Raw genomic sequence first — 21,511 nt, 5'->3', positions numbered from 1 at the left:
AACGAATTGAAATGTCAAATGAATTACTTCTTGAGAACTCTGAACGTACATTCCTATTTGGTTTTTTCCCTTCAGTTAGCTCGCGTAATAACTATGTCGTCTTTCTCCAACGTTTCAGTTTTACATTTCACGATATAATGTACTCGGTGATTCTGTAAAATGATCGATAATATGACTTTTTAGCAGTTGTGAATTTAATCTAGATTTATTTCAAAGGATACTTGAGCTGTTGACTACTTTTCTCGAAAACTCGAATTTGTAACCAAATTTAGAGAGCGAATAACATTGGCATTTCACGGGTACAAAATTTAAATTGACAAGATAATCCTTTTTGAAGACGAATATTTTTAATGTATTATAATTATTACAAGTTTCCGTAGTGAATGCAAATAATTTTATAAAAATTCCATTGTTTTCGTAGTATCGTCACCTGCACCCGTATTAAGTAAATGAAGCATCAATTCGTAAGTATTTTCAAATATATTACATACGTGTTCTGTAAAATTGACCGGCGGTACATGAAATTAGGCTAACTCGCAAAATAATATACTCCGTTCACATTTCGTTTACTTTTGTATATTCAATAATATTTATTCTTTCTTCTATTAAATAAAATAATAATAATAATAATAATAGTAATAATAATGTTGCAGCTATCGAATGTTTGCGCGCAGAAAAAAATTTACGTCTGATGATTTTACGATTGGTTGGTAACATCGGTTCGTCACGAATCTTGAACTGGAATTATTCAGGGACTCAAGAACCGGTAGTAGCTGGTCTCAAATACCCAGACAAACTTTCTTCAAGAGTGTTCGTAATCACAGCATCCACCAGAATGGGTGTGCGCTGTTCCGTCTTTGGCGATTTTATCCTTCGCATGATTTTTTTCTTGATGAAAACTGCTTAGGTCCCTTTTCATTGCATAAGCGTCCTCGCCGTCTGCGTAATATTTCGGCTCAACTTCAGAGACCTCAAACTGCAGACTGCTTGTGTAGAGATTCAAGGCAGCTCTGTTGCTTCTCCTAACGTGAAGAGAAACGTACTTCGCTCCAAAGCACTCTACCATCGCTCTTGATGCCTGATTCATCAGCTTCTGAGCAATGCCCAGCCTTCTGTGTGACCTCTTTACAGCCAAGCTAGTTATGTGCCCATGGGGATTGTCCTCACAGTCCTCTTCCATCTTCGCCAGTACATAGCCAACTATTCGACGCTTTTCATCTTCCGCAACGTAGCTAAGTTGTGGCCAAGAGAGAGCGTGGTAGAGGTAGTACTTCATCTGATAATTTTCTGGCAAACACTGAAGATTACAGTGCTGCATGTTCAGCAAATCCTCCGTCGTGGCACAACGTATGTTTATTGACATTTTGTTTCTGTTATATTTTGCAGCTGTCAGCAAATTGTGAGCAGTGATTGAAGAGATGGACTTTGGAACCTGATATAATAATCGCGTACCTGGCTAAATTATTATTGGATAGATTTTGTGGTTTCAGTCCAAGTATTAAAAATAAAATAGTTAATGTTTTCTTGTCTGATCTGCTTTTTCTTCCTTCTTTTGATCGTGAAGAAATCTATACTGTCCTCAGTCTCGACGGACCTTTTTTATCCGTGATCTACCGTTCTTTAAATCGTTTACCGAAGAAGATTCGCTCATGCCACCAAGCAACTCACGCACAAAACGGAACCTTGACAGGAAGAATTTCCATACCAAGTACCAGCCTGAAAATGAAAAAAAGGGAAGAGTCTAAAATATTTTAGAAAACATAATTTCACACAAGTATTGTTGTCATACATAAAAGTATTTTCACACATACTTTTCACTTGGAGAAAAAGAATCAGTCTTGATACTGTAAATACTTTTAACCGCTAGCGACCATCGAGCGATGGAGTTTTAAGAAACGTAACATGTAATAATGTTAATGATATTTGATATATGAAAGTCGTAGAGTGTGCAGCAACACGGGCTTGCAAATTCCCATACAATTCCAATATTTTCCCGGTCATTTTATAAAAATTCCCCGACGTTCATAACATTATTTTGAGCTGCATAACTACTCAATATTAGTTATTTTAAATAGTAATCTTTAAATACGCATGATGCTTATTTTAACTAATATGCTCGTTAATGAACATAAATTGGTTGAGCATCTGTATGCCCTGCTTAAGACATGTATCTATGGCAATAGTAGGCATATGAGATGGGCTGAGGAAATCGACAAGAAAAAAGGGAAAACTCTTACATAGCTTACATTTATTAATAGTATAAATAGCAGCAATTTACCACAATGGGTTCCAATAGGAACAAAATGAAATTTGAGTTGGTCCACGAATTTAGAAAAAAAAACCTTTTTCAAACAGCTCCTTTGTACAATGGCTTTGTTAATTAATCAACAAAAACGAACTAGATCTACAGTGATTATTTCTTGCCATTACTTGGATTTTAAATTTTTGATTGAAGATGTGGGAGAGCCAGTCTTATATATTCTGTTTGTTCTTTACGATGGCACTTTTGTTATATTGATAGATGACGTTCATTTTTAAGATTTTGCAACGCTTCGAAGCATGTAAAATAATAAATCAGATACAATTTTACCATAGAGCTTGCAGTTTACTCCCTATAAAAATGATTGTTGACACATTTTACTGTTAATGTACTTGGAGATAAAAGTTATACCAACTAAATTCCTCTATGGTTTGGAAAGATTTTATGTCCAAGTTGGGAAAAAATCATCCATAAATGCAATAAACGCATCATAATGTACGTAATCATTTCGATGAATCTTACAAATTTATGATATCGAGGTACAAAATTGCGTGTCAAACTGTGAAAATGATAATAAAAGCATGACGTCAACAATATCACAAGTTATGCGCGCCATGAAATGAGGACTGTGTACTAGAGTATCGCTATTGAGGTTAGATTAGGTTAGGTTTGCGATGTATTCGTGAGATCGGAAATTTGGCATTCGTGGAAAAAAATATATAAATGGTCACTAGAAAAGCGGGATGAAAATTTCTTACCTAGTAGAACGAGGCCGAATACAATAAGCAGACTAGAAATAACGGAAAAGGCTGCCAGGACTATATCCCGCATAATTGCTAACGATTTGTTAATTATCCTGGGTGAGAACGATAGGCTTGAAGCGACTACAGTCTATAGACATACCGCGGTGTGGTATCACTATTAATACTCAATGATCTATAGCAGTGAATTTACGTAACGAAATGCACGGAAAGTTCGACGCAGCGAACTCCTCCTCGTACCGCCAGAAAATACGCCATTTTGAATTTCGATCAGAACTCTGTACGGGAGTTCTCCCCACTTTCATTGACATACCTACGTATGACTCGGCAATAATTCTTATACGTGTAATTATTCACACGTGAGATGGAAACGTTGGACTTACCAAAGTTCACTTGGTACCTATGCGCGCGACGCGGTACCGAAAAAACAATAAGTTTTCTCTGTAATCCACGGTAAGCTAACAGCAACCGGCAAATCCAGATATATTTAATGTTACAGTATCACGTGCCGGCCGGAAACACATGCATAAGCGCGAGGGAGTCCAGAAATTCGACAACGAACGACGGAAGCATAGAAGAGGAACTATTTTTCACCGCGGCGCACAGAAAATCTAATGCGCGCTGCGACTCACCACCGGAGTTTTGTATCTCCGTGTTCCTCCGGTGTCCGCTGCCCAGATGGTAAAACGACTATCTTGTTACACTGACGCTTCCCGGTTTTTCAGCCTTAGTCGACCTGTATTTGCATCTTCGCGTCAACGACGCATACAACAGTTGATACAGCTTTTTAACCTACACTTAAACTACTATGTAAGTATTTTTAGGCATATCGAGTACCCGGCTACTGTTTATTATCGATAATCGTCGGCTATATTGTAGGCCTCAAAGATGCTTCGCTGTGTACGCGACAGCGATTCATTTTGCATTTTTCATTCATGGCTGCCTCGTGATCCCTGCAACGTTGTTAGTTTCGTTCAATTTTTTACTCATTTTTTTAGATCTTTTCCTTTCCAATTGGATTTTATGCCAGTAGATGAATTATCCTTAAGTCCTTCATTTCCAATTCCGAATCTACAGCCAACACCACAGTCCGGTCGTAGGGATTGAATATCTAGTCGACACTAAATATTGTTTGACAACTAGTTAATACCGCATTAATGCTGTCAAGGTTAATCGAATATGCACGTACATACGATTCATGTTTCTAAACATACATCGAACGGAATACTTATGTAACTGAATACAATAGTCACGAACGTGTATGTTTGTTATTGTCTCAATTTGGTTAATTCGATAGCCGTCTTGATGTTTGACTGCCAGGAAATCAATCATGAAATTTACAGAGCTTGCAATTAGCGACGCACAAGCTACAATGTCCGTTATTTAGGCGTAATCAACATGTCACCGAATGGAAAAAATATCCTATTGATGCCATGTTTTCGTTGTAACATAAACATAAATTGATTTTTTTTAATATAAACATAAACCTCTATACCTGTGCCGTGAAGAGCTTGTATGGGGGGTCGGCCATGTTGCTTTTAAAAGGCCTCAAATGTAGCCTGTATTATATTTGTAATTCAGTTATTACTTACGCATCCCTGATTATGATTCGTTTCTAAACAGGTTGCATGCCCTGATGATACATGAGAAAGAGAACAAGCAAACAATGAGTGGAATAAATTTAAGTTACCACTATTTCTTTGATGAAGAAAGCTCAACTTTTTCGCGACAGATCTAAACACGTGATACGGCGATTTTTGATTTACGATACGATTGAAATGCCACCAGTAAACAAAAATTATTTCGTTTTGCCCTACATTTTGATTACGTATTATCTTCTGAGAAATTAATAAAGAGCATCTTGTGAAATCATCGTTCATCATAGTTTTACAATTAGAAAATTTCCGTCGCCCGCTTGTTTTGTTACTTAAAAAAAATTGTCATTCCTTGAATCCTTTTCATTCATTCTTGAATTTTCTAATAAATGTTCTATTATCTGAACCCTTGCAGTTTTTACTTGCCTAACTGAGTTTGTAAAAAAAATGTTCAAAATTTGTTCATAATTTGCAATTCATTAATCCTTGTTTTGATTCTAATTTGAATCTTCACTTTCTACTTAAAATTAGCTGCAATATATTCACTTGATTCTTCTACAATAAGTCTTTGCATTAAATTAGTATGAAGTAAGAAAATCAACCACTCGAATGCTAATCCTAGCATTCGTTCCAGGTCATTCCGAGACAGGGATCGTGGAGACCGACGAGGAGGGAGCAGAGGAGGGAGCAGATTTGGGGGTAGAGACAGCGGTGGGGGAGGCCGATTTGGAAGCGGTGGAGGAGGTGGAGGAAGAGACACAGGTCGGGACAATGGATTTGGGGGTAATTCATTCAAAAACAAGCAGCCCGGTGAGCGCCTGCGCAAACCGAGATGGGACATGAGTTCCCTGCAGCCTTTCAGCAAGGACTTTTACCAGCCACACCCCAATGTCTTGGGAAGGAGTCTGCACATGGTTGAAATATATCGTTCAGATAAAGAAATAACCGTAAAAGGATCCAACATTCCAGGACCAAACATATATTTCGAGGAGGGTGGCTTCCCTGACTATGTTTTAAACGAAATTCGCAAACAAGGCTTCAGCCAACCCACTGCAATCCAAGCTCAGGGATGGCCAATTGCACTCTCCGGTCGCGACATGGTTGGAATCGCTCAAACTGGCTCGGGAAAAACACTTGCCTACATCCTGCCTGCTATTGTCCACATAAACAACCAGCCACGTCTTCAGCGCAACGACGGACCTGTCGCACTGGTTCTAGCACCGACCAGGGAACTTGCTCAACAAATTCAGCAGGTCGCTGCTGATTTCGGAAGCACATCTCAAGTCCGAAACACTTGCATATTTGGAGGTGCGCCAAAGGGGCCGCAGGCCAGAGACCTGGAAAGAGGTGTTGAGATATGCATTGCAACTCCGGGGAGATTGATAGACTTTTTGGAAAGAGGGACTACGAATCTCCGCAGGTGTACCTATCTTGTGCTCGATGAAGCTGACAGGATGCTCGACATGGGATTTGAGCCACAGATTAGGAAAATCGTCGAGCAAATCAGACCCGACAGACAGACTCTCATGTGGTCTGCCACATGGCCCAAAGAGGTCCGCAACCTGGCCGAAGAGTTTCTGACAGATTACATTCAGATTAATATTGGGTCTCTTCAGCTCGCTGCTAATCACAATATACTTCAAATCGTCGACGTTTGTGAGGAGTACGAAAAGGAAGGAAAGCTCATGAAGCTCCTTGAAGAAATTTCTAACGAACCTGAAAATAAGACTATTATCTTTGTCGAAACTAAGAGAAAGGTTGACGACATTACAAGAGCTATCAACAGGTTTGGATGGCAGGCAATCGGCATTCACGGTGATAAAAGTCAACAAGAACGTGATTATGTTTTAAATCGTACGTGATATTTTTTTATCACATTTTTCTGTACCACATCTTTACATCGTCTCACATTTTTATTCTGTTAGCAATTTTTTTTCTCACCTTTAAACTTGATCTGTGGCATTTGGCTGTGTAAAGCAATAAGAAGTTATGAAATATATTTAATATTTATATCATCCTTTTCTTTCAGAATTCCGGGGCAGTAGGTCTGCAATTTTAGTCGCAACTGACGTGGCAGCTAGAGGCTTAGGTAGGTACATCAGATCAGGACAAGGTTGGAAAAGATGTAAGGGTCGGGCTGCGATGGTTGATCTCTGGTCAAAACTGAGTATTATAACAATAATATGAACGTGGCAACGGACGACGGCATTTGCCAGACTGATTGACGCAGGTGCTCTCTCCAACTGTGTGATGAATGATGTTAAAATGACATGTAGCACACTACGGACGTGCGATGACAATGTTGGAGTAGCTATTTTTTAATGAATTTTTTCAGGATATTAATATATACTTATAATAGATACACATATATATACGTATATACATATATATATATATATAGCATCTGCAAAGAAGATACGTGCAAGCTTGGTAATAATTGTTTACCCGTTTTCGTTCACAGCTTAAGCCGGCTGATTCCAAATACTTTCCTGTTTAACACCTCAGTCTATTTATTTATCTTCAATTACTGTTATAAAAACATTTTTGACCAACTCCTGAGTAGTTTGCTTTTCGAACCATTTGATTACACAATCATGTTTGTGTAAGATCGTTAGATCTTCGATGAAACTTGATGAAAAGAAAACAGATGTATCTAGATGACAGAAATTTTATATAAAAAATATACAGTTTACTATATACAGCGAATTTGCACAAAATCGTAGTGATTACGTAAAAACTTGATTATAATTGATCGATGTCTAAAGTGGTAAACAGAAAAGTATTTGTGATAGCAGGTAGGTTTCTTAGGTGTATGTTAGGCGTTTCCATATAGGGTAAACTTGCCCTAATTAATGCTCTGTCTTGTCAGTCTGGTAGTAATATGCTGTTCTATATGTTTTCAGAGGCACATGCGACGGAGTTTTATCAATGATAAGAACTCTGAAGAGCTTGCTTGGGAATAAATACATAATAGATTGAGGCGTGACTGCTGGTCTCCGCCCCCTTGCAACAAGCTAACATAACGCTGTGCCTCGGCTTGCCGTGCCACTTGAATTACACACTCTCACTCTATACCAATGATGGTCCAAAGTATGGAAGAGATTATAGGGAATTACTAGGGCACTTAACTGGGGACATCGACCCATGGAAAGACGTGGGTATATTATATTGATTCAATTTAATCGCTCGGGCTAATTGCGAACCTTCGCACTAAGATATAGATCTTTTGCAATGCTTGGGCACAATTGAATCGAAAAGAATTGAAGTAAAACTTTTTCAAACGAAACTCGTGAAAGAAAACGACAGCATTTAATTTCCTCTTAGGATGTAAGAAGAGGAATTTGACAGTAGCATTGCAAAATATATCGTTCGTGCGAACACAATAAATATTCAGGTGAAAATTGAGAGAGACGTGTGCATATTTGCAGCGTATTATTGAATCAAACAAGTATCAAGAGATAAACGTTTTCTAAGATCAGCATCATAGATCCATACTTTGGTGCGGGAGAGAAGGGTGTGGCTATACCAAGTCGCTAGGACTTATACACTAGAGCTAAAAGTCAACTGAGACTTTCGTGAGAACCATCTGAGCTCTGATTCCTGTACATTCAACCAAAAAATGTCTTTACATTTCCAGCTATAGCGCAGAACAGGTAAATAAAAGACAAGCTTGCTCTTTGTGGTCATTTATTTTTGCCATGCTAAAATTTTGCCTGTTGCTGCTTCGATTACTTGTCCACCATTATTTTGATTATATACGATCTATAAACTAAAGATCGTAGAAAAGAGTCTTTGTAAGCTCAGTACGATAAAATGAAAAAAATGGTCATCAACTTCGTATCAAGAAAGGGTAAATCAAAGCAAAAGTCTTTCAAATTTCACAATAATGAACCACAAAGCAACAAGTGGTTTTGACTATGTCATGTAGAAGTAACCGACAAGCTTGTATGTAGATGTCGAAGATGTGAAATTTGTGATAAATCTGGACTATCCTTCGAATTCTGAGGACTACGTACATCGCATTGGTCGCACTGGTCGTTCCCAGAGAACTGGTACAGCATATGCCTTCTTTACACCTGGCAATGCGCATAAGGCTAATGACCTTATCCAAGTCCTAGAGGAGGCAAAGCAGGTCGTCAATCCAAAGCTGTATGAGCTTTCACGAAATCCCGGAGTTTATAAAAGTGAGTCGTTCTACTGATTTGTTAATTAAATTTTGATCATGCAAGATTCTGATTAACCAAAGCTTCCATTTTCTGCCAATTACAAGACATACAAACTTGACGATAACTGTTGAAACATATTTTCATTCATTCACCAGGGGGAAGATTCGGAGGTCGTAGCGGAGGCGGTAGTTCGGGAGGTCGTGGTGGAGGCGGATCGCGAGGTTCACGTGGTGGTCGCGACGGTGGAGATAGAGGAGGCAGATTTGATCGTGGCAGTAATACAGGTGACAGATCAGGGAAATGGAGTAGTGGAGGAGGTACATTCGCTCTTTCATTCTGTGATTAATTACCAATTTTCATACGCAAAGTGTAAAATTAAATCATTGACAAAACCTTAAAATTGTTCACTTATGTTAGATTACTAGATGTTATAGACGCGTGTGAATGAATACCCAAGTGTATACAAATTAATAGTGCGTTGCAGTAAATTTTCACATAAAAATATTTTTTCCGTAATTGACACAAATTAAAACACGAGAGTAATGTCTTTCAATTTGGAAGTCGACTTGCTGAAAAATTTAGAAATGTCAACACTGAAAGCTATGTTCCTCGACAATGAAATGGTCAAATTATTAACGACGGATCATTCGTTTAACTATTCCAGGTGGGAGCTACGGCAGTAAATCATTCGGTCATAACAGCTATACCAGCAATGCCAGTGGGGGAGGTAGCTACGGTCACAATAACGGGAGCAGCAGTTATAGCGGAGGTGGTGGTGGTGGTGGTAGCGGAAGTGGTAGTGGTTACAGGCACCAAAACGGTTATTAAAACGAATATATACATAAAAAAATGTATATGCAATAACAATATATTGTGATCATATCGTTGATATTGCGGGAATTCTCGCAATCAGTAATGGCAAACAAAAGGAAAAATGATTTTAAATGATGAAAACAAATCATAAAAATAGGAAGTGAAAAAAAGAAGAGACAATGGTCTGATCCGAAATGGTAGATTGGAACATTATATTAAAACAAGAAGCAACAGAAACTAAAACTCTATTTCAATTACTATCAGGCAAAAAATATGAAAAAAACCGTACATTATTGACCTCGCGACTTTAGGATGAGTGATGAATGAAATCACCAAACCGCGAACAGGCGACATATATACAGGTAATTCAATTTATCGGTACATGATAGATCAAATTAAATGTTTTCTTATACTTCCTTATTATACGTATTATATCAAGAGAATTTATTAAATTTTAAGATTGTGAAGTAGGTGCACATTATGTGTGAACGTGTATGGAAATGTGCATTTTTCTAGATATATGTGTATATATCCGCATACGTATATACTATCTTAATATATACCTATGTTTATTGATATGCATACGTACATACATACATAAGTTCCAAACTTCTTATATGTCTTATTATTTGAAATCCTTTCCCAAAATCATACATACTGCCCGCAATTCCCTGTATCGATGAATGTAGCTACACAGATTATTGGATAACAGTTTTATAAAAGATGAATAATAACTTCTTCGCAGTACTGTTACGATAATTACTGATGGTAACAACAGCAATTATTTTTCAGACACACTTGATACTAACAACTGGCCGTAATTACGTGCAGTTAAACACGAAATAATTTTGCCTTGTATTTTTTTGGTATACAAGTTTCACAAGCGTACAATGAAATGCGAATTTTTACGAGTTTCACGAATTATAATTCGGTTTATGATCTATCGCATTATAATTCGGCTTATTATTTATCGAATTATAATGTCTCGTAATAAATTGGTTGTTTGAAGAAAAACCAACATGCAACACAATTTAACTCTAAGTCTCGAATGAACCCCTAAACACGATTTACCTTCTCGTTAGATCAACGCTGAAATTTCCTCTCTTGAAAATCTTCGAATTGACGATTATATCAGAGTGGGAATGAGCTTCTGGAATAAGGTTTGGCACTAACTTTTAATCTATCGGGATTATTTCAGGTTTCGCGGGCGGCTCTGAGTGCTAGGAGGCGACTGGACGCGAGATGAACTGCTTAATAGTGTCTTAGTTTCTAATAAAACGGCGATAGATTATTGAATAATAGTTAAAAGCTTATTAATTATTTGAATAAAAATTTATATGAAGCACAGTAACAGCGGTTCATTCAAAGATAATTGGTTCAAGGTAGTAGCCGTAAACGTAATGATAAAAAGGAATAAAAATGGTGTTATTCAGCAGAACACAGTTTCCCGTTTCCCCGCGATATCGAAAAGACGCCACTCGTCTGGTAAAAATACTTTTGGTACACAAGTACACGAAAGCCTGTTTGGGCTAAAAATGACGTTAAAATTACTTAGTCCGATTGTTAGGGCTAATGTAAGAAAATCGTCAAATGAGTTTAAAGTAAACAGAAAATTGAGAAACAACGGGTGAGAAAATAATAAAAGCCGTTTCTACAGTACAGCTATTTTTTCAGTACGCAACGGCTAATATTGCTCTGCACAATTGCACGAAGTAATTTCACTACTTTTTATTGAAAAGACTTTGCTAATAACAACGTAAAATTATAAACAACAATCATGCATACCACAAAGCGATAGAAACTTGTTATCAATTGTTTGGGTACTTTCCATTCGGAAATTCCCCCTGGCTCTCGTGTTACTTTGCAATTCAATCTTACAATACGATTTAACCGAACAGCATAATATATTACAAATTTTTTCTCTTATTTTTCTGCTTGTTTACCACGACTCTTCTATCCAATTGTTAAAAATAACCACAGAGTTCTTTTTTAATGTTTCAACCACGGAGTTCTACGAATAAAATGTGTAATTTGAAGTGAAATGGGCGGGGATCAATGATGTAAAAAAATTTCAACTAGTTTCTGAGCGTATTTTTGCGTTTTGTAATCATCGTCGTTCTTTACAGTACAATATTTATAGTCGGCAGTGATGCGATCAATTAATTATAATGCCGAAACGTTACAAAGTTCGTTGGAGTCGGTGTTCTCCGGTCCGATAAATACACAGAAATCGCGCTCAAACATAGAGGCGTCGGATATGACGAGCTGATAGTTATTGGGCCGATTGTGTTTATCAGAAATCATCCGATGCGCGTCATAGCACTGCGCACTTCAAACAATTGTCCACGCATATGTATGTACGAACTTCCAATTCAAATGATCGTGTATCTCGTTACTGACGTATTCAATTATGCCTTTCGAACCGTATAATTTTAAGTCAAATAATACACGCGAACAGCGGACAAATAGCATTGTAATCTGTAGGTATACCGAGAATCCCATTATTTTGAAGTAGTTTTCGATCCTTACGACATTTGGGATGATTAATCAACGAGGATTAATAATTCATCAGTTTTCTGAATATTCTCTATTACATCAGAGGTATATTATAGTTCTAATACTTATATTCCTCGAATAGATATCGCGAAATTAATAAATATTAAATAATCTTTTTTTCTCAACTGTGGTATAATTTTCACATGAATTCAAATAAACAATATAAGGTTTCGATATCTCGAAAGTCATCAATAATTACACTCATGTACGTAGAATTACGGAATGTACGCAACTTTCCTACAGCTGTGGATTAACGTGAACTTTGATAAGCAAAGCGGTAGTATCGGACTACCAACTCTTGGTATATAAAGCAGGAAGAATGTTAACCGCAGATAATTCCTTGGAAACATTTTCTTCAAATAAACTTCTATCGTGAGAATGATTGTAAGCTTACAGCGAAGCTCTATCATCATCTATTTGTTAAGGATGTACAGGCATACAGGACGAAATCGTATTACGTCAATGAAAAGTGTATAAATTGTTTTTACTTTGATTTTAAACACTTGTGTAAAATTTGAAAGTAATTGTATGAATCGTATATATGACAGTTTCCCACAAGAATCAAGGTGAAATTACAAAGAATTGAGAGTAAAATAACTTCAGACAATTGCTTTCAAATTTTATTCAGGTCTTTAAAATCAAGGTAAAAATAATTTATATTATTTTCATTGACGTAGAACGATTTCGAACAACACGCCTCTACATCCTTAAGGAGCGGGGATGGAATTCGATTCATTTCGAATGCGAATCGCAAATATTCAAAGTTCGTTTTGATTTCATGGATACGGGTTTGGGAGGTAAATATACGTATACGAAAAAACCAAACTAATAAACGTGTATTACATTCACCAATCTCTCTGCATTCTTAACAGGTTTTTTCTTGTTCCCATGATTCTATTTGAAATTTAAATCTCTCTACACTTCCGCATGTAAACATTATTAATGAAGTGGTCCAACGTGAACACACATAATACACATACGCAGTGTTTTATCGAGTCAACGACAAATCTGAAATATAAACACGTTACAAGTATATTTCATGACAGTAGATCAATAAGCATAAGTCAGGTGTATAAGTATATATATGCGTGGTATGTATTCGTCATATAATTGAGCCTTATTAGATTTCGACGAAATTGCGGTGAAACAATCGCCTTGTGGATCTAATTGCGATCATTACTGTCCCGAGGGTACATAAAAAATATTAACCCATTGTCAAACTCGCAGAGTCGGCAATTCGTTAAAAAACGAATGCCCACACGCGCGTGCAGTTAATTTATCAGACTCATTTTCGTCAAGTGTGCGTGACGATGTAATCGCGTACGGAGGCTTTTTTCGAAATAGTAGTGGTGTCCGTCAATGAGGAGGGGGAGTTAAACGCTACTGATAGTCGAGACGAGGTGCGGCGTCGCGACGCGCGCAGTGTTCGCCGGGAATCCAGAGACGTCAGATGTCGAGTGGAGTGTCTCGATCGACGCAACAACCTTCACGCAATTTGTGAAACAAAACGTAACCGTTTACTAACAACTTTCCTAGAATCATGACGGAAGAAACGAAAGAGGAGGTTCGGGTCTGGTGCGACGGATGGTAAATTGCCCACTACTACGTTATTCTGCTAATTATACACCACGTGTAGTTAAAGAGACACGCTCACACATTCGCACTCTTGAAATTTCCTTCTGCGTGGCTCGTAACGCGCCTGCTGCAACGTCTATTCGTTTAAATTTTGACGTCATTATACGTCAAATGTAAGATTTGTCTGTCAGCTAACGTTAGTATGTGACAGATCACCGACGATATCTCCTGTTTGTGTAAATGCCTCGCATACTGACACAGGCATCCAATTTCCGAAAATACGATTTCGCTCTCGTTTCATTGGGCACTTCGGTTAAGTCCGGCCAATCGCATTGCTCGACGTTGCATCCCCTAGTGGAATGTACGCAATGACGTTTTGACACAGGGAATCCCCGGAAATTCCCGACTCTGACCAGGGCGCGGGAACTTTATGTCAGTTTAAAACTATTCTTCTTTTAACATTTTCCTCTTGATCGTGAATCCCGCTGGATGCTTCATACTTGAATTTGAATGACTTTATATGTATGTACATATTTTTTCCAGATACATCTATTGTGTGTATATGTCATCCAACAATTATATTACCTATCAGATGATGAGAGAACTTTGAATGATAGCGTGCACCATGTAACTTTTTAGAAAAAACTTCAATGCTTCACAGTTCATTCAATATAAACAGCATAGTCTGGAATCTACATGTTTCATCCCCAGAAGAATGATACACAAACTTCGTTCCCGAGTCATAGGCTTACAAATATTTAGATTTATTGAGGGATGGACAAAATATTTACCGAAGGCTGACTGCCTTTATTTGCTTTCCAGTCTATATATCACATCGAATAAGTTTTATTTCACAAACTTTAATCACCACATTTGTGTGAATTAAATTTTCTTACGTACATTTATTTTCACGCCATATTTCTTTCCTTCAGCTATGACATGGTACACTTTGGTCATGCGAATTCCTTACGTCAGGCCAAAGCTTTAGGGGATTATTTGGTAGTTGGAGTTCACACAGATGCTGAGATAACAAAACATAAAGGACCGCCAGTATTTACCCAGGAAGAACGGTATGAATTATTAATTAAAATTTGCATTAATTGTGATACATCGGGCTTCTTTATAATATGCAGCATTAGTCATATACAGATAACGTCATATCACATTTGTTCACTGAATTGTAATGAGGTCTGCAGTATTATGATAATAATTATTATTTAGCCTAATTGGTCGCAGAGGATACAATCTAATCGTTAAGTTATTTACGTTATTATATACAATTTGTATTTGATTGGCTTTTTTTTTATCAATTATCTAATTTCCTGTTCTTGAATAACATATAGAACCGAATGTGACGTAATGTATTGATTGTTCGTTGATTGTAAAATGATAAATGAATCAAAAATTTGCACGCGATATGATGCCTGGTTTCAAATATTTACATTTGGTAGTACTGTGTATTTGTCAAATTCTATCTGACCTTCACCTCATGTTACGTTATTATCTCATCAATGATTAGGACTAGAATGAAACGTCGGATATAGCTAGATCAATAAAGCACTGCTCTATTGTACTATATGAGTGATTGTAGCAGAAACATGAGTAGCTTGGAGGGACAGAAAAAGCCTAGATATAAAAATTTTTGTTCAATCTCAAAAAACAGTTTTATTTCATCTATTCCATACTGGTGGATTAACGATTACTGGGCTGGAAAACCTGATGAAGTCAGATTCTGATAAATCGAGGCTAGGTGCTTTCACATTGTGAATAAACTAAATTAGTACCGACTGCAATATAGTTTTATGTTTACAGTTACAAAATGGTAAGAGGGATAAAATGGGTTGACGAAGTAGTGGAAGGTGCGCCGTATGTAACCACGTTGGAAACATTGGACAAACACGGCTGCGCATTTTGTGTTCATGGTGACGATATTACGATGACCGCAGATGGAGTAGACACTTATCACCTCGTAAAAAGCTGTGGGCGTTACAAGTAGGTCTTTGTATATCGTGTAAGACTTTTGGTATATCAGTTATGTAAAGAATCTATTTTGGCTATAACATTCTACTGTTATCGGATTTACGTTCATCCGATTGAGTATAATCTGTACTGATTCATCAACACTCACGTAGATTGTCATTGTCTCGGAGCAACGTAACATCGTATGATGTTTACATGACGTGCCGTTATGTGATAAGAATTTTCTTTCCACACTGAAAGTGATTTATGATCCCTTACTGCAATACTGAGTTTCATAATGGAAATTCTACACATACAGTGATAACTGATAAGAGAGTGAAAAATCTTTTTAAAGTACATAGCGTTCAATATATGTTACTTTTTTCATTGAAACAGATATTTGCTTTTCACGTACTACAAGGTTATCGAAAGTTTTGTATCTTCTACAAGTCTGACATTGTTTTCTCTTCATTTCACATGTACACTCTAATTTACAGGCGTTGTACTTGAATTTTCATTCAATAGTTATTCAGCTTTCATCCTGGACAGAGAGTGGAAAACATTTTTGATTGAAAAAAAACTAAAAGAAATACCAATTTTATATCTTCGAATAACAAGAGCTATCGTTTCTAATTACAGAGAGGTCGAAAGAACTGCTGGTGTGTCAACGACAGATTTAGTGGGTCGAATGTTGCTGATGACCCGCCAGCATTTCAGACAAGGCGACAGTGAATACAGTGTGGATAGAGAACCAAGTAAGAGTATGGGACAGGACAGAACCGCTCGAAGTCCATGGACAGGCTGTTCGCAGTTCCTACCAACAACCCAAAAGATAATTCAGTTCAGCGATGGTAAGGTTCCACAGCCGGGCGACAAGATCGTCTATGTCGCTGGCGCCTTCGATCTGTTCCATGTGGGGCATCTCGATTTCTTGAAGGAAGCTAAGAAGGAGGGCGACTATCTCATAGTTGGGCTGCACACTGATCCCGCGGTGAACAGATACAAAGGAAGCAATTATCCTATTATGAACCTTCATGAAAGAGTTCTCAGCGTCTTGGCATGCAAGGTATATTACAATCACTAAGGAAACGGAAAACGTTCAAGCAATTAAGAATGTCAGCTCTTCCAGCTTTGATTGCTACTGTACATGCGTATGTTTACGATTATTGATTTGTGAATTACTAGCACTCTCTATTCAACAGTATGTAAATGAGGTGGTGATTGGGGCACCGTACGAAGTCACCAAGGAGTTGATGGAGCATTTTAATGTGTCTGTTGTCTGCCACGGCCAAACACCGATAATGCCATGTGAAAACGGATCCGATCCGTATGCAGAGCCGAAATTGCAGAACAAGTTCAAACCGTTGAACAGCGGTAGCGATATGACGACGGAGAGAATAGTCGAAAGAATTATACTTCACAGGTAGGGTTCGAAACTTGACTGATTTTTTTTTCAAATTTTCGATTATTCAACTACTCATACAATTATATAAAAGAAAAATAATCATTTGTGAAAGTATATTTTTAAGTACAAATGTATCATCATATGTCTATTTCACTCTTTCATCGCTTGGTTCTTACAATTAAACTCAAACTGCTAATCAGTATTTACTCCGATCATATTCCCGCATGTAAACCCGTGAAACACAGTACTAGTTATCGATTTAATTGTAATGGTAGAAAATTTCTTTGGTAATCAGAAGAATAACAGTAATAAATATAATGAAAATATATCAATATTATAGCTCTGAGAATACAAGTCATGTGATTACTGAAAACTATAACATTCTGTTTTGAAATTTAAAATAACGGTATCTTATTAACGTAGGAATACGAATATATTTTTTGTTATCGACTCTTAATTTTTTCTAATAACGAATTTGTAGTGTATTTGTAGAATGCTTTCAACCTTACTCTTTAAAGATTTTATTTCTGATAATATCATTTCTTTTTTCTTCCATAAAAATAGACCGTTATCTTGAAATCCATCAAATTTGTTGCATTAGAAATTTGCTACAAGTGGGACATTGCAATAACCGTCTGGTGTGATTGATACAGTAGATGACTCACTTATTAATATAAAATCGTTAATAATTAACGTAGCTCATTTTCAACGTCCAAACAATACTCGAATACACATACTTGTTGCTGAAGCTGGTTAACTATACATAGCTGTTTTACCCCGTAGGTCGGAGGAGCTATTTTCAGTTATCAAAACCTTAACTGTAGATAAAACATAAAAATCCTTATCTACTGTTTTGTATCCTGCAATGCTGATGACGTCTGATATTCAAAATAAACAAACATTTTCTTTGGGAATTATTGCTTTTTTTTTTATCGTACTTCATTATACTCGATATCTTGTACATTTGTTTGCTTCATTATCAAGATCTTTACATCATTTTTATTACACTCGTGTTATGTCTGTATTTATTTCTCTCGCCAGAGTATTATTTTCGCGATTCCTTGACGAATGAATGATAATTTTAGTTATCTTTACTTCTGCGCATGTTGTTGATGACGATATTTTGCTACTTATAAGTTCTGTTCTACGATTGAATCTGTACCGGGGTCTAGAATCGCAAACAGTAATCGATTAATACTTGTCAAATTTTCAAATATTTCTTACCTCTGTATACAACTTTTAGTAAAGTAGTAACGGTATGAATTGCAGAAAAATTAAGAATGCAACCCCGAAAAACGTTGACTTAAGTTACCTGCATGCATAAGTTGAATAATTTTTAATTTTCCAATCAATCGCTTCCCCACGTACATGAAAAATTGTCTAATTTCATTACAGATTGGAATTCGAGGACAGAAATTTAAAGAAGGAAAAGAAAGAGCTAGCTGCTTACGAGGCTTTTGTAAAATCGAAATCAGAGAATATTGAGATGGCTGGATAAATCCAAGAAAGTTGAGATGAGAAGGTGAAGGAGGGGAGGGGGGGGGGGGGGAGCGAAACGCGGACGGCCGTGAATCTGTACATAAAGTACATAAACATACCACTTTAAAATACTTTTTAATTGTTATTTATTGATTGTTGCCTAATTATTTTCAACTGTGAATTAATGATAACACGATAAGTATAACGGAATATAAAGGGTTTTTATATAAACTTTGCACATGCTTCTAGGGTGTAGAGGCCGGCTAGGCAAGCATTTTGAGATTAGACTTTGAAAAAAACGATAAACAATGAGAAAAATAGCAAAACAATTTTTTGTAGTTCGGAATATGTCAAATTTCACGTATTCAAACGGATCTTTCACAGCCGTTGTTTAAAGTATTCACCAGCTTGAAGAAGGCACTTCAGAGAACGTTTTCCATAATTTTTTCAAATTCTGTTTATAAGCACTGGAAATTGTTTTGTTATTTTTTTATTGCCAATTTTATAGTTTTGCCGACTTCACACGAGAACTTTGTATACTGTTGATTACGGCTGAATAAATCGTTTGGTAGAAAGTGATCACATTGATTCATTATAACACCACAAACACGCGCGTGGTACCAAATCCTTCAGAGCTCTCAATAGTCGTCAGGATGAGTTTCCGACCATGGGTGTTTTATCTCAAAATGATTGCTTAGGCGGCCCCTACACACCCTAGAAGTAGGTGCAGAGTTAACATAAACACCCTGTATTATATACGTACCTCATATATTATACAAATCAATGAAATTAATTTGAGAAATCTTGCGATGAAATTTATTTACGTTCCAAAAATCGAACTAATTCTCAATCGATTGCTTACATATCCTTTATTACTATTCTGTATCTATATAGGTATAATCTGTTATCCTTGCCCGCCTATCTACGTTTTTACGTACAGACATATTTATTACTATTCGGTCTTTAAAGCCACTTGGTACAAATTATTCGAAACTAACGCGATAATAGGCTGGCATCTATTTACCGTTTGTACCCAACTATTAATATTACGCAACCTAACTGTTGAGTTAAATATTTGTTGAATGTTTAACTAGCTAATTCTCATCATTTCTTTTTTCACTCGTGACATTGCAATGGGGTAACCAATACTTGCATATATATATACACTATGTACGATGTCGCAAACAAGTGTCTGAAATGTAAAATGTCTTTAATGCTGTAGATGATGAACTCAAATATTGAGTATCTACAATTTTCTGTACTTATATTTATGTATCGGTATGAATTATATGTTTCTGAGATATACGTTTTGCGCATGGGTGGATAAAAAAATTATTTCGTAACATGTCTGAACTTTATGCAATGACTTACAATTCTATTGCAATAATTATGTCATCTCATGATACTAGAATTATAAACTGTGCCTTAACACTTCATCATTAAAATCGAAACAAAAAGAAAACCAATACTACTTCAAATATGGCTATCAACAGTGCATGCAAAGTTTACTAGCAATAAACTCGGAACATTTGGAGAGGTTTTTTTTTTTGGTTTTGAAATTAAAGATTTGGGTCTTTCATTCCCAAATTTCTTTACATCATAGCAATTTTTTTGATTATTATTGGAAGAAGTTGTTTCGAAGTGTTGTGTTTTTCAACTTTCGTCTGCAATTATAATTTAATTATAATCGTATTGGTATGGATGATTTTTACAAACTTCGAAATTGTCACAAAGGGGTGAAAGGTGAAGCAAATCATCTTCCGAGAGTTCAGACATTTTATGAAACATTTTTCCACCCCACATATAAACTTACTCTGTCTATGCCAAATAGTAAGTGTAATAATATAATTACTAAGTCAAACGATCTGATATAAATTGCAATATACATAAATTGTCAATTTGTTGGTGTTTGTTCTTGCTTTCCCTTTGTATGAATTTCCGCGAAATTGAATTCGCAAGTAATCATTGTGAAACCTTGTACCTGTATTTTATTTATTATATAAGGTATTACCGTAAGAAGAGTAAATACTATGTCAAACTCTGACTACGATTTAAATGATTAAAAAAATTCTGTTCGTCAATTTATTGTGTGTGTATAGGAGTAATATTGTTACTACGATTAATGGTACATTCGTATTGTACCTGAATTTAGACAACAATGAAAAAGATGCTCCGAAGACGCTAAGTTGAAGTTCGTAACGTTCGTTAACGTAACGAGACAGTTTTGAAAATCATCGATATTCAGAAACTTGATAATTGCCAGAAATGGAGTAATTTTACGTTACAGTAAAATACAGTACTTTCCAAACGTCATGCAATCCCTTAAAAACGGGAAATTGAAGTTTTCATTTCTATAGCATGGTAATCAAAATACGATAAAACAAATTGTTCGATCAAACGAAAGCACTTTGAAGCGGCAGGAAAAAAAGATTCACTGTAAAACGGAAAAAGCTGCTGTAACCAAAATAACGATACATTCGTAAATATGTACAAAAATCAATTGGAATGACAATCAATTCACGATTATGACGCGATTGGTAGTTATTGATGATTTGTCAATTTCTTACTGTTTTATCACTCATGAGCTGCTAACTTATTTAGATTATTGCAATATGTAACAGTTTTGTCTCTTACAAATAAGATCTCGAAATCGATTCATTTGACTAATCTTCAATTCGTACGAAAATCCGAGACCGGAGACAACTTTTTTTGCATTATAATTCTACCGTTTTGTTTGAATTCTGCCGAAATAATTTATTCCGTCGGAGAATATGATTATTTAGAATAATGATCAATGAACACACTTGGGTTATTTAAATGATGATAATAATAGAAAGTTAAATGACTGTATGAACAGTGAGGATAAATCGGAATTTCTACGGCTTTTTAGGACTGCGATTAGTATAAAAACGGAAATAGTTTTAGCTAAAATTTCATTTTTA

General features: G+C 36.3%; 3 protein-coding genes across 4 annotated transcripts; 2 read left to right on the top strand and 1 right to left on the bottom strand.

The window, feature by feature from the left end:
* Nucleotides 1-560: 560 nt before the first annotated feature.
* Nucleotides 561-1,582, bottom strand: LOC124176344 (N-alpha-acetyltransferase 11). The gene has a single exon (XM_046557512.1). The coding sequence runs from the start codon at nt 1,361-1,363 to the stop codon at nt 803-805; it is 561 nt and encodes a 186-aa protein (XP_046413468.1). The 5' UTR covers nt 1,364-1,582; the 3' UTR covers nt 561-802.
* Nucleotides 1,583-3,397: 1,815 nt separating this feature from the next.
* On the top strand, nt 3,398-10,207 carry LOC124176338 (ATP-dependent RNA helicase dbp2-like). 2 transcript variants are annotated; one of them, XM_046557504.1, is made up of 6 exons: nt 3,398-3,831; nt 5,251-6,470; nt 6,646-6,705; nt 8,570-8,800; nt 8,938-9,066; nt 9,447-10,207. In XM_046557504.1, coding segments are annotated over exons 1-6 (1,806 nt in total). In that variant the 5' UTR covers nt 3,398-3,829; the 3' UTR covers nt 9,611-10,207. The 2 variants fall into 2 exon arrangements, with proteins under 2 accessions (XP_046413460.1, XP_046413459.1); XM_046557503.1 differs by having other exon boundaries at nt 3,399-3,831; nt 8,938-9,099.
* A 3,340-nt stretch (nt 10,208-13,547) lies between these two features.
* Nucleotides 13,548-20,654, top strand: LOC124176341 (ethanolamine-phosphate cytidylyltransferase). Its single transcript, XM_046557507.1, has 6 exons — nt 13,548-13,738; nt 14,659-14,796; nt 15,539-15,718; nt 16,325-16,751; nt 16,888-17,108; nt 18,486-20,654. The coding sequence occupies exons 1-6, from the start codon at nt 13,692-13,694 to the stop codon at nt 18,586-18,588; spliced, it is 1,116 nt and encodes a 371-aa protein (XP_046413463.1). The 5' UTR covers nt 13,548-13,691; the 3' UTR covers nt 18,589-20,654.
* Nucleotides 20,655-21,511: the final 857 nt, after the last annotated feature.

This window comes from Neodiprion fabricii, chromosome 2 (genome assembly GCF_021155785.1).
Source record: "Neodiprion fabricii isolate iyNeoFabr1 chromosome 2, iyNeoFabr1.1, whole genome shotgun sequence".
Classification (NCBI taxonomy): domain Eukaryota; kingdom Metazoa; phylum Arthropoda; class Insecta; order Hymenoptera; family Diprionidae; genus Neodiprion; species Neodiprion fabricii.
The sequence above is the reverse complement of the archived record's forward strand: the minus strand, read 5'-3'. Positions and strand labels throughout refer to the sequence as shown.

What these genes read in the sequence shown, in the direction of transcription:
- LOC124176344 (XM_046557512.1), bottom strand. Translation starts at nt 1,363, where the DNA reads ATGTCAATAAACATACGTTGTGCCACGACGGAGGATTTGCTGAACATG.
- LOC124176338 (XM_046557503.1), top strand. An exon ending in AAATCCCGGAGTTTATAAAA is followed by an intron (nt 8,801 to 8,937) that starts GTGAGTCGTTCT and finishes TTCATTCACCAG; the next exon opens with GGGGAAGATTCGGAGGTCGT. An exon ending in GAAATGGAGTAGTGGAGGAG is followed by an intron (nt 9,100 to 9,446) that starts GTACATTCGCTC and finishes TAACTATTCCAG; the next exon opens with GTGGGAGCTACGGCAGTAAA.
- LOC124176341 (XM_046557507.1), top strand. Translation starts at nt 13,692, where the DNA reads ATGACGGAAGAAACGAAAGAGGAGGTTCGGGTCTGGTGCGACGGATG. An exon ending in AAAAGCTGTGGGCGTTACAA is followed by an intron (nt 15,719 to 16,324) that starts GTAGGTCTTTGT and finishes TTCTAATTACAG; the next exon opens with AGAGGTCGAAAGAACTGCTG. An exon ending in TCAGCGTCTTGGCATGCAAG is followed by an intron (nt 16,752 to 16,887) that starts GTATATTACAAT and finishes TCTATTCAACAG; the next exon opens with TATGTAAATGAGGTGGTGAT.